The 13326-nt window shown below is 36.0% G+C and overlaps 1 protein-coding gene across 1 annotated transcript in view; it reads left to right on the top strand.

Annotated features, from left to right (window-relative positions):
• The first annotated feature begins 3015 nt into the window (after positions 1-3015).
• Positions 3016-13326, top strand: part of LOC115217390 (formin-like protein 18) — a 67632-nt gene continuing 57321 nt past the window's right edge. The window contains exon 1 of the mRNA XM_029787068.2: positions 3016-3233. Coding sequence (XP_029642928.1) covers positions 3164-3233 — 70 coding nt within the window. The 5' untranslated portion in view covers positions 3016-3163. The remainder of the gene's footprint in view (positions 3234-13326) is intronic.

Genomic DNA, 13326 nt, shown 5'->3' with positions numbered 1-13326 from the left:
GCTTTGTTTAAAAGAGTAGAATATTGCTTTTGTTTATTTTTGTTGGGGGGAGGGGAGAGAAAAGCAAAGCAGGGTGTAGGGAATAGATAGAGAGAGGTTTCAGAACAATCAAGAAAGAAGAGGAAAAAATAATAATAAAGAAGGGGGAAAGGATAAATAATTATATATATATATATATATATATATATATATATATATATATATATAGATAGATAGATAATAGATAGATAGATAGATAGATGGATAGATAGATAATAGATAGATAGACAGATAGATTGATAGACAAACAGATAGATAGATAGAGAGAGAAAGAGAGAGAGAGGGGGGAGAGAAGTTTCTTTTTAATTTGATGTGGTCAATTCATTGAAATTTCACTACAAAGCATTTTGCTTTTTTCTTTCTTTCTCTTTTCTTTCCATTGTATACCTATCAACATATTTGTAAATAAACACATTTTCTCTCAAAGGCTGGTGACCTTTCAAAGATGTCAATTTTAGGAAGTAGGATGAAAGAAATAAGAAAAGGGTTCGGTCATCACTGAGAAATAAAAGAGTTCAAAGTTCAAAGTCCTATGAAAATGTATATTCTTCTACACTGTATAGTCAAGTCCCATATTCTGTGTGATTCTATGTTTTGCATGAACAAACATTAAATATTTGTACAATATACACAAATTAGGAAAATAAAGTCAGAATATAAAAAAAATAATTTGGTACTCTTTTACTTGTTTCAGTCATTTGACTGCGGCCATGCTGGAGCACCACCTTTAATCGTGCAACTCGACCTCAGGACTTATTCTTTTGTAAGCCCAGTACTTATTCTATCGGTCTCTTTTTGCTGAACCACTAAGTAACGGAGACATAAACACACCAGCATTGGTTGTCAAGCAATGCCAGGGGGACAAACACAGACACACAAACACACACACACATATATATATATATCATCACCATCACGTGACCGACCAGTCCATCAGATGTAGTTACACATCGCTGGTCACAATGCATTCGCATTGTTTTAGCCTTCGAATGACGCTACCCCGCTGGCTAAGCGAGCAGGCCAATATATGTATATATATATATATATATACATATATACGACGGGCTTCTTTCAGTTTCCGTCTACCAAATCCACTCACAAGGCTTTGGTCGGCCCGAGGCTATAGTAGAAGACACTTGCCCAAGGTGCCTCACAGTGGGACTGAACCCGGAACCATGTGGTTGGTAAACAAGCTACTTACCACACAGCCACTCCTTTATAATTCATTCTATTCTCTATGTACATTTAATCAAACCTCATAAATGAGTTTTGCATGTGTAAAAATATTATTTAAAAAATATTTTTTAAGTATCTTTCATCCTTTTGTAGGATTTATTTTTCTTTTCCTTGCATATTGGCGCAGGGGTGGCTGTGTGGTAAGTAGCTTGCTAACCAACCACATGGTTCCGGGTTCAGTCCCACTGCGTGGCACCTTGGGCAAGTGTCTTCTACTAGAGCCTCGGGCCGACCAAAGCCTTCTAAGTGGATTTGGTAGACGGAAACTGAAAGAAGCCTGTCGTATATATGTATATATATATATATATATATATATATTATATATATATATATATATATATATATGTATGTGTGTGTGTTTGTGTGTCTGTGTTTGTTCCCCTAGCATTGCTTGACAACTGATGCTGGTGTGTTTACGGTCCCCGTCACTTAGCGGTTCGGCAAAAAGAGACCGATAGAATAAGTACTGGGCTTACAAAAAGAATAAGTCCCGGGGTCGAGTTGCTCAACTAAAGGCGGTGCTCCAGCATGGCCGCAGTCAAATGACTGAAACAAGTAAAAGAGTAAAAGAGAAATATTAAGTTTCACTGAAAGCAGACACCTCATAATTATTTCGCTCCTAGCATTCTCATTTTGCTGAATATTGTGTCTTTGGATTCCCTTAGCTTTGCTTATTATCAACAGCTGTCCTGATAATACCTGGCACAGGTGTTCTCTTTTGAAGATAGGTCAATTCTGATAGATAAAAAAAAAAAAAATATATATATCTTACTTTCTTCCTTTTCTCTTTCTATCTTTTCCCAGTATTTCTCCTTATTTCCCCCTTTCTTTGTTTTTCCTCCTCTTCACCTTTCCTTCTCTTTCCTCCCATTTTCTTTCTGTCTTTCCCCTATTTTCTCTCTATTTCCTCCTCTTTTACATTCTTCTTTCATTCTATTTTCCTTTTTTTCTCATTTATTTCTATTTATTTCTTATTTTTCTTTTTATTTCCTTCTCTTTTTCCTTTCCCTTTCATTCTATTTTCTTCCATTTCTCTTTCTTTCTGTTTTCACTTCTGTGTTTTTCTTTACATTTCTTTCTTTTTCTTTCCATTCATTCTATTTTTTTTTCTTTCCTATTTCCAAATTTTCTCTTTCTGAAGAACCCCAAAAAATAAAATATAAACTAATAAATAACAGACAGACAGACAGATAAATAGATAGATAGACAGACAGACAGACAGACAGACAGATAGATAGATAGATAGATAGATAGATAGATAGATAGATAGATAGATAGATAGATAGATAGATAGATAGATATAGAAGCAAATAGACAGACAGATTTAAAAGCAAATAGACAGACAGATAGATAGATAGATAGATAGAAAGATAAATAGATAGATAGATAGATAGATAGATAGATAGATAGATAGATAGATAGATAGATAGATATAGAAGCAAATAGATGGACAGACAAATAAAGACAGACAGACAGATAGATAGACAGATAGACAGACAGATAGATAGATAGATAGATAGATAGATAGATAGATAGATAGATAGATAGATAGATAGACAGACAGACAGACAGATAGATAGATAGATAGATAGATAGATAGATAGATAGATAGATAGATAGATAGATAGGCAGACAGACAGATAGATAGAGTAAATAAATGATGTAACTCGATAAGCTTGCGAGTGAAAGATATCATATGTTTCCGCGTAACCAATCCGTCGACCAATGATGCCTCCCCGTGTGCTGCTGCTATTCCATTTAGCAGGAGTGCTCCCGCCACCAGTGACATTTCTGCCAGAACTACTTCTTGTAACGAACCGACGTGAGAGAGAAGGAGTCACCCTGCCTACTCCTTTCTCTCTCACGCCTCTTTCCTATTAATCTCTGGATGTACTCGAACCACTGGATCAAAACGCCGCCACCTCTTCTCCTTTTTCTCCTATGTTGTTTGGTCGTTGGTAAGTTAATGTACGAATTTTCAGTCACATCTTCACAATCCGTCCCCGTTCTTTGCTCGACTGTCAAAGCAGCAAAACGTTAAAAAGCTGTCACTTCGAATCGTCGGTGGTGTCGAAGTGGCCCTATAGACGGGGATCAGTATGTAACACCCGGACGAACGGAAACCGATCCCTCACTTTATGACCATGTTTTCATTATTGTTCACTATTATTATTGTTTTTTTTCCCCCTGACATCTATAAGAATTTCAATTGTGATCGGCCAACCCGAAAGGTGCGTGTTTTATATGTTGGTCCATTCTTGCCGATTTCCAAGACCCTCGCTGATATTTGAATACGATCATATAGTCAACCAGTTCATATACATACATACATTCATATATACATTCATACATACATTCATACATACATACAGACATATGATTTTTTAAATACGTCAATTTTTCTTGTTTTTTTCCCCCTATCTCTTTCATTTTTGCCTTCCAAGATAATTTGATTCGATTGCAGATATAGAAACGAGCGAAGAAAGATTCCAGTACAGAAATATTAAGATATATAACTTTTATTGAAAGGCTCCGATGAGGAGAAGAAATTTTACAAACCCCGCCACCACGGGCATTTTTTCTTTCTTTCTGTTTAAATTAAAACATTTGTCGTAAATTACATTTATTTCTCAAAGTAAAACATCATCTTCGTCATGATCACGATCATCATCATCATTAACATTATCGTCAATGTATCTAGACTTCCTCTTCTAGGAATATATATGTCCATCTCTCCATCTCTTCCCATGTCTCTCTACAGATTCTCTGGTTTGTATAAAACCAACATTATTTATAACTAAATACTTATTGTAGAAAGGCAAGAGACCTGGCCTAATCTGGTTTGTACACGTATTTCTCTCTCTCTCTCTAGTATCATCCATCCATCTCACATTCTTCAACTACTACACCTTATTTCCCACATTACCCGAGTCAACGAGGGACCGCCTACGTGGTAGATAGACCTGTTAGAAATTATATCCAGATTTCCCTTCACTAAATCAAACCTTACTGTCTTGAAAAAAGGACAACTATGAACAGTGTATTTATAAATATACAAAACGATAGGTTAGTAACGAACATGTTTGATCATAGGCCTACTTAATGTCCTGTGGTTAAACAACAACGAGGGAGAACCTCTACGTAGTTAGTCATAGAAGAAATACCAGAGATTGCGGCCGAACCTCTTTCCTAATTCATATCCTACTGTCTTAAATAAAAAGGATACATTTAATACTGTAGTCCTAGGTACACAGTCTGTAATAAAAGATGACACGGTCGTGGTTGGAATGTCTTTGATCATATGAACTTCTAGATCAGAGCTGACCTGGGGCTAAACAGTAATAAAAATACCCCACTACATGAGCCATAAACGATGAAATCTCGACTTGGACATTGAACCTATTAGAAAAAACTCCCCTAAAACTCCAAATGTACCCCAAATCACACCTTATTGTCTTAGGGAAATGATACGCTGGGTACAGTAATTGCAGGTACCCTTAAAAAGGCGACCAAGTCACAGCTGGAACGCCTTTGATCATAGGACTATTTAATCTGGTTTGAATTGAAACTAAGCAACGACAATCACATACAATATTCGCTCTTGTTTCAATTTTATTTTCTAGTTAATCACAAGAATTCAGGTGAAAAAAATTCTACATAGGTGTGTATATATATATGTAAATATAAAGATAATTAACGTATGTGTGTGTGTATTTATGTTATACATGTCAATTAGCTACAGGTTGGTCTTGATCGAGCAAGCACCTGTGATAAGAAAAAAATAAAAAAATTTCAGCCCATCTTTTAATTTCCGGACACCTTACGTTTGACATTAATGTGTCATTCCTTTTCCAAGAAACGGTGCTGCTATTCCAATCGGTCATTGACCTCGGAAGAGCCTCCATCATCGGCTCTTTGCACGTTTCTGCTTGTGTATCAGCATCTGTGTACGTACATACATTCATTCATACATAATACATACATAATTAATATAAAAATAATTATAGGAAATAAAATGAATATATCGTTTATTAGTTGGTCCGTTGCCATAGTGTTCCAGTTCCCGCAATTGCAAATACATCATCACATGGGGGTTTGTGTATGTATATGTATACATACATACATATAATGTTCATATAATATATATGTGTGTGTACGTGTTCGTGCATATGTGTATGTATGTATGTATGTATGAATGTATGTATACATGCACACATACGTGTGTGTACGTCTATGTATGTGAGTGATTATATAAGCATTAAGATTCTTCGATTTTATTGTATATCTTCAAGTCCGATTAGAATAAGAAAACATAACATTATCGATAATGACAGAATTCTTTCAAACATGAGAATTCATGTCGAAAGATTTCTTGTCAAGAATGCTTTGTATCTTTGCAATTTTTTATATTTCCCAGAACACAATCCGCACGCACGCACGCATTATGTGTGTGTAGTGTGTTCGCATGTTGTACCTTTTTCATTTGTTTTGGCATGTGTGAATATCTATCCATCCATCCATCTATCTATCTATCTATCTATCTATCTATCCATCCATCCATCTATCTATCCATCCATCATCTATATCTATCTATCTATCCATCCATCCACCCATCGACCCCCCCCCCCCACACACCACACAATTGCAGCGTGGAAGATGTTTGTAAGCCATTCAAGAACACATGAAAACCGTTAGTTTCGCTTCACCATTTAATTTTCATTTGTGTCAAAATATTTCCGTCTCTTTGAAACCGCGACCTGTTCACTAACAAAAACTTGGCGCTACATAAAATCCAAGCTGTGTTGCAAGCACATCTGCCTATTCCAGTATTCCAATTCCTTATGTAGTTGTTATATATAAACCAAATCCCAAAACGATATATATATATATATATATATATATATATATATATATATACACACAGACATACACTCATATACCCAGAGATTCATTCACATTCTCCATCCTTAAGTCGGTTGAGGCATTCGAAGAAGAGGAAATTCGATGTTGATGAGCGACTCCTACAGACTCAGGCTTTGAATAAATACCATTTCATTCTCTACCAAAGAACTTAAAGTTGTTTAATTGCATTTCATACACAACAGTGTGGTGTCCGTGTCTGTTACATACATTCATACGCGCACGCACACACACATACATAAAGAGAAGGAGAGTGAGAGAGAGAGAGAGATACATGCATATCTTCAGTCTGTTTTAGTGTAGTGGAATAACTCGGCATGTTTGAATGATTTCTATAGACAGACAGAGAAACAGTGCTTCGGTAGTGAATGTAATATTCTCTTACTACTGTATCCTAAATCTCCTGCTTTACCTCGTGGAAATACAATTCATTCATTCATTCAGCCATCTCTCTCTCTCTATCTCTCTCTGTCCCTCTCTATCTCTCTCTCATATATGTATGTATGTATGTATATTTATATGAATGTGTGGATAGATTGATTGATTGGCTGCTATCGAAAATCGATGCGGAATTACGTCTCTTTATTGTTTGATCCTTTAACCGTATTGCTGTTAAGTCGCAGTTTCGGCATGTATCCCCCGAAACACGTTTTTATGTATTAGGTAAGCTTGTCTGTGAACATACATACATACATTTATATATATATATATATATATATATATATATATATATATATATACACGACACACACCTATATATATATCTATATCTACACATATACCTATATATATTTTTATACATATTATTATTATTCTTTTGCAAAAAACAATGCAACTTTTTTTCCCCTTTCTCATTTTTAAAAAACTTTTTCACCTAACTATTCTTGATAAGTCAAACTATGACGAAAACCGGTTTGAATAGATATATATTTATATATTTTTTTCATTTCTCATTTCATTAAAATTTTCTTTCAATCGAGCATTCTGCATTTTTACAATTTTTTCTTGCTTATATATAATATATATTATATATATATATATATATATATATATATAATATAGAAATGGCCACACAATATAAAGGATTTAAGGCTTGGCATAATAAAGAAAAGTATATTACTGATATATGCACATTGTACATACGTACGTGTATGTGTATAAGCACATATATACTGTTTACATCTGTAAAATTTTGTCCTGATGAGACAGATATCTGGGCATGATAAAAAGAAATTCAAAATACCAGTAATATATTGATAAGTGTTTCCTCCTCTGTTCCCTATAAAACAGAATGTATGTTAGGAAATCATGGATTAAATTATCTTAGTGACAGTGAGATTTGCTGGATATTTTGGCTGTTATTTCTAGCACGTTGAATGACCAGCTAGAATCTCCGTGTTAATTAGTACTGAGATGTATTTGTATATGGTATATGTGTGTGTAAAATAAAAGTCGGGAAATTTTCTTTCTTCCAATGACAATTTTTCCATCATAAATTCTTTTTCACTTACACATATATATCATCATCATCATGATCGTGATAACATTACAAATAAAAAAGACATACATGCATATATATATATATATAATATATATATATATATATATATATATATACACACACACACACCACACACACACACACACACACACGCATATATATATATATGTTTGGGGCTCTGAGCAGGTCTTGCTATGACAACTTTCTCTGTCATGATTAATGCAACAGTTACATGCTACACACCTTCCTACTGAGCACTGCTGTAGACAGTGGAAGTAAACTAGAACGTTAAAACTTAGTGTGCATGCACAGCAGAGTTCAAGGTCAATCTTGGCCGAGTGGCTTCACGCTGCATGCTTTAGCTTTGTTAGTATGGCAACAGTCCGGTTATTGGGCAACTATTGTTGTCCACCTTCTTTCTTTTCTTCCCCTTTGTTTTAGAGGAGGTTACCTCCTCCTCGACTTTTTCCTCCACCGAAATTCAGACAGTTCCAAGGTTTCTTTTGTACATGGCATTATTAAACAGCCACATATAGAACTTGAAACATAAAAATGTCAATTAATAAAAAAAATATAAACATTTTCAATTTGGAATAAGCATAGAACAATGTTTTATGGGGGAAGTGGGGTCTATTGACTTCTGTTATGCCTCTGTGTGTGTGTGAGACCACGTGTGTATCGTTGGCGATTTTCTTTCTCCGTCTTCCCTTCTTTGGACTTTTTCTATATTTCTGATGAAGAGCTCCGCTCGAAACACGAAATCCTCTTGCTTTTCTTCCCTTTCCTGAGTGTCCAATAACACTGTACTTATTCCATGTCCTTGCATTGTTATTATGCAAAAGTATTGTAAATCTAAAACATTACTTTTTCAGAAAACAAAAAAATAGTTTCACCATTCCATAGCAAAACCGTTGTACTACACTTTGACAATTTTTGATATCTTGGCATCTGAGGCAGCTGGAGATACAATAGTTTGACCAAATGAACCAACTATTGCAAGCAAAAGTAAATACTCGAAAAAACACATTTGGCCAAATTTGGACCTAGGACAGTTTAACGTAATAGCAACAATATATATATATACATATATGCCACATGTCAGATGCTAAATTGATAACAGATTTGAAATCAGTGGCCTTCTTCTAGTCTAGTTGCTCAAAAGCTACAAAGCCCAGACCACCTTATGAGTAAGTAGATGCTATTAGTGCACAAACTTGGTTTTATATCAGTTTTCCTTCTCTTAGATGGGTTGCCCTCACCACCACTAAGGAGCCCCATCTTCCCCCATACATATTATATATAGATACATAAAAGAAATAAAAATATATGACAAGCAAAAATGTTAGTTCTAAAATCTCTGTAAGAGATCAACACAGTAGTTGTACTGACAAATAACATTCATAGCCACTTTAACATGGCTGTCCGTTCGAGTGGACTCTACTGGGATTTTTTAAACCCAGAGGAGATGTCCTTTCAGGGTTAAAAAATCGCGGCTGAGTCCATTCGGACAGACACCCATGGGGAGGTGGCTATGAATGTTACTTAAAAATATATGAGATTTAAGAATATAAATAAGATATATAAAAGCAATATATACATATGTACACACATATGTATGTATACGTCTATGTATATATGTATATGCGTTTATGTTTGTCCCCCATCACTGCTTGACAACCAGTGTTGGTGTCTTTACATCTCTGTACCTCAGCAATTCGGCAAAACAGACCTATAGTATAATTACCAGATTTAAAAGATAAGTACTGGAGTCCATTTGCTTGATTAAGTCTTCAAGACGGTGCTCCAGCATGACCGCAGTTCAGTGACTGAAACAAGTAAAAGGTAAAAATCAAAATATATGATATAAAATGTATATATATATAAATCTCAGAGCGAGTTATAAACAGTAGCTACAACACATCATAGCGTATATTTGTGTCCTTCTGGGGCTACAAACTACAGTAGCATCCACCCTTAGGGGTTAGCCATATTTAAATGGCAAATATACGTCACGCTATATATATATAAAAATTCGATAAGATACATGAGTTCTGTGTTGCATTTTAGTCAGGATGTAAAGCAAGACCCACGACTCTTCACAGCACATCACCAACTAGTTCCAGGTACAGAGGAAGGTATCTTTGTTTTATTTTGTTTTACATAATTTCCATTCTATAAACAAGATTTTTAAATGAGGCTGCAGTACATTCATTATGACCACATTGAAAGAAGCAGAGGTTTCGAAAACATTATCATGGATACACAAGATATATATATATATATATATATATATATAGGCACAGGAGTGGCTATGTGGTAAGAAGCTTGTTTCCCAACCCCATGGTTCTGGGTTCAGTCCTACTGCATGTCACCTTGGGCAAGTGCCTTCTACTATAGCCTCAGGCCAACCAAAGCCTCGTGAGTAGATTTGGTAAACAGAAACTGAAAGAAGGCCTTTGTGTGTGTGTATATATATATATGTGTGTGTATATATGTATTTATGTGTCTGTGTTTGTCTGGTGGCACATAAAAAGCACCCACTACACTCTCGGAGTGGTTGGCACTAGGAAGGGCATCCAGCTGTAGAAACCTTGCAAATCAGATTGAAGCCTGGTGCAACCTCCCCACCTGTCAGTTCTCAGTCAAACCATCCAACCCATGCCAGCATGGAAAGTGGACATTAAACGATGATGATAATGACATGTGTGTGCATATATATATGTATATATATATATATACATTCACATATTTATGTGTGTATGTTTATGTGTATGTATATATATATATATATATATAAACATATATACATTGGGCTTTCACACAGTTTCTGCCTACCAAATTCACTCCCAAAGTATTGGTCGATGCAGGGTTATCGTAGTAGACACTTGTCGAAAGTGCTGTGCCGAGGAACAGAACCTGAAGCCATCTGTTTGCAAATAATCGAACTTCTTAATCACTCAGCCATGTGTACCGACGAAATATAATTAACGAGTCAAGAAAAATTAATTTTATTTTTAGAAAGTGTGTTGTCAACATGGAAAGTTTGGAAAAGTTTGGTGTGATTCTTACTAAAGATTTAGAAGACTAAAAAATTCATCATCATCATCATCATCGTTTAACGTCCGCTTTCCATGCTAGCATGGGTTGGACGATTTTGACTGAGGGCTGGCGAACCAGATGGTTGCACCAGGCTCCAATCTTGATCTGACAGAGTTTCTACAGCTGGATGCCCTTCCTAACGCCAACCACTCAGAGAGTGTAGTGGGTGCTTTTTACGTGCCACCGGTACGGGGGCCAGTCAGGCGGCACTGGCAATGACCTCGCTTGAATCTTTTTACACATGCTACCGGCACAGGTGCCAGTAAGGTGACACTGGTAATGATCACGCTCGAATAATAATAATAATAATAATAATAATAGGGTCTCAAATTTTGGCACAAGGCCAGCAATTTCAGAGGAGGAAGTCGATTACATCAATCCCAATGCTCAGATGGTACTTATTTGATTAACCCCAAAAGAATGCAAAGCAAAGTCAATAAGGTATTTTGTGAATTAAAAGAAAATACTGTTATAGTTATGATTCCAATGTCCTTGGATAATAGTTGTTTTAGTGATTCATAAACTAGTTCTTTATCTCTCTCTTTCTCTGTCTTCCTCTTTTACTCTTTCTCTCTCTCTAACTTATATCTTGTCTTTCCCTCTCTGCCATCTCTCCATTTCTTCTATTCTCTCTATCTATACCTCATTTTTTCCCCCCTATCTCTCTGTACCTTTCTCAACACACATACATACACACCTTCTTTCTCTCTCTCCCTCCCTCACCTTTCATACACTAAGTGTCAGTCTATTATTTATTTAGTACCACATCTAATGCATTGTCAACTTAGCTTTTAATCCCTTTTAGCCTTTGCCAATTCCTGGAATCTCTTGTTACTTACTCCACCTACACTCGATGGAAGCAAAGACTAATCATATCCTAGTAACAAAGACTAATCATATCCTGGAATACCCCGCCACCACTTTCTTTCAATCATCACTGCCACCACCAGGAAGGAACCTTTATGTGGTCATTTGACCAGCTAGAAATAGCAACTTAATCTCCTTCATATAGCGCCTCACCATCTTAAAAAAAAAGAAAGAGGGCTGTATTTGATAATGCGATCCAAGATATTCGGTGCCTACAAGTAGAGTGTCGTGACTAGAACACCCTTCGGATTAGCTGTAATTCAATAGACTGAATTAGAGCTGACCCATACCTAAATAACTGTATTTACTTACACACACACATGCACGCATGCACACACACACACACACATACACACACACTCACATATATGCTGCCATAGAAGTCCATCACTATGTATGTACACACTGGTTAGAGATTCTTTGGGGTTATTGTTTAGCCCCAGGCCTCTGACCATGATTCTTTCAACTATGACCATTCTGTCCTCTGAGGCACTGTGAGTATATCCAGGACTACATTATAATATATACAGGTATATATATATATATATATATATATATAATACACACACACAAATATATATTTTTATATATATATATATATTGATAAAAATGGTAAGACAACAAAAGAAAGGGACCTCGATATTATGTAAATAGAGGAATTTATCTGTAAATGTAATATGTGACAATTATTCAGTAGCCATGATAAAACTCCGAGTTTCGGATGCCGAGGTGGAAATCCATGCCACCATCTCTTCAGTTATCCGGCCATTACCAAATCCACTTATAAGTTTATAGTAGAGGACACTTGCCCAAGGTGCCATGTAATGGGATTGAACCCAAAACCATATAGTTGTGAAAAGATGGCGGCGTGGATTTCCACCTTGGCATCCAAAACTCGGAGTTTTATCATGGCTACCGAATAATTGTCACATATTACATTTACATATATATATATATATATATATACATACACACATATATACATACATACATTATTCTCTCTTTCCTCTTTCAGGACAGTAAAATGTGTAACTTGAGAGAGATTTGGCTGTTATGTCTAGCAGTCCAAATGACTGCCTAGGGGCTCCTTCATTGGCGCATATATTTCTTGTGTTAATGGCTACATCTACCCATACAGGTTCATTGTTACTGATATCACAGAATGAATTGAACCATTAGGTCCCGGGACCATCTCCTGTCTATTGCAAAACTGGTTTATCTGTTTCAAGTTACTGCTCTATATTTGTCCCACACTGACTCATTCTGTTATTCTGCTTTATCCAACCAAGTATATAATTCTATTGTTCTGCTGCCCCTATTGTTCTCGGTTGTTCCCTAGCTCCATCATTCTCTAGTGCTCCCTTTATATCATCCGCTATTGTCCCCTGACTCTATCATTCTAGCATTCAGCTCACTCTAACATTCAACATTCACATGTTTCTTACACACTTCTCCTCCTCCTCATCATCATCATCACCGCCACCACCACCACCACCATCATCATCATCATGAATCTTGGGTTCAATCCCACCCGTCCACCCACTGCAAGCATCTTATGTCTCTAGGATGGTACCACATTTGGCTTTGTTTTATTTCACATCACTTTGCTGTTATTGGGAATAGATATCAATCAGGTCATATGTGGAATATTTCAGACGATAGAC

Source organism: Octopus sinensis, linkage group LG11 (genome assembly GCF_006345805.1).
Source record: "Octopus sinensis linkage group LG11, ASM634580v1, whole genome shotgun sequence".
Lineage (NCBI taxonomy): Eukaryota > Metazoa > Mollusca > Cephalopoda > Octopoda > Octopodidae > Octopus > Octopus sinensis.
This window is presented reverse-complemented; position numbering and strand designations above follow the sequence as displayed.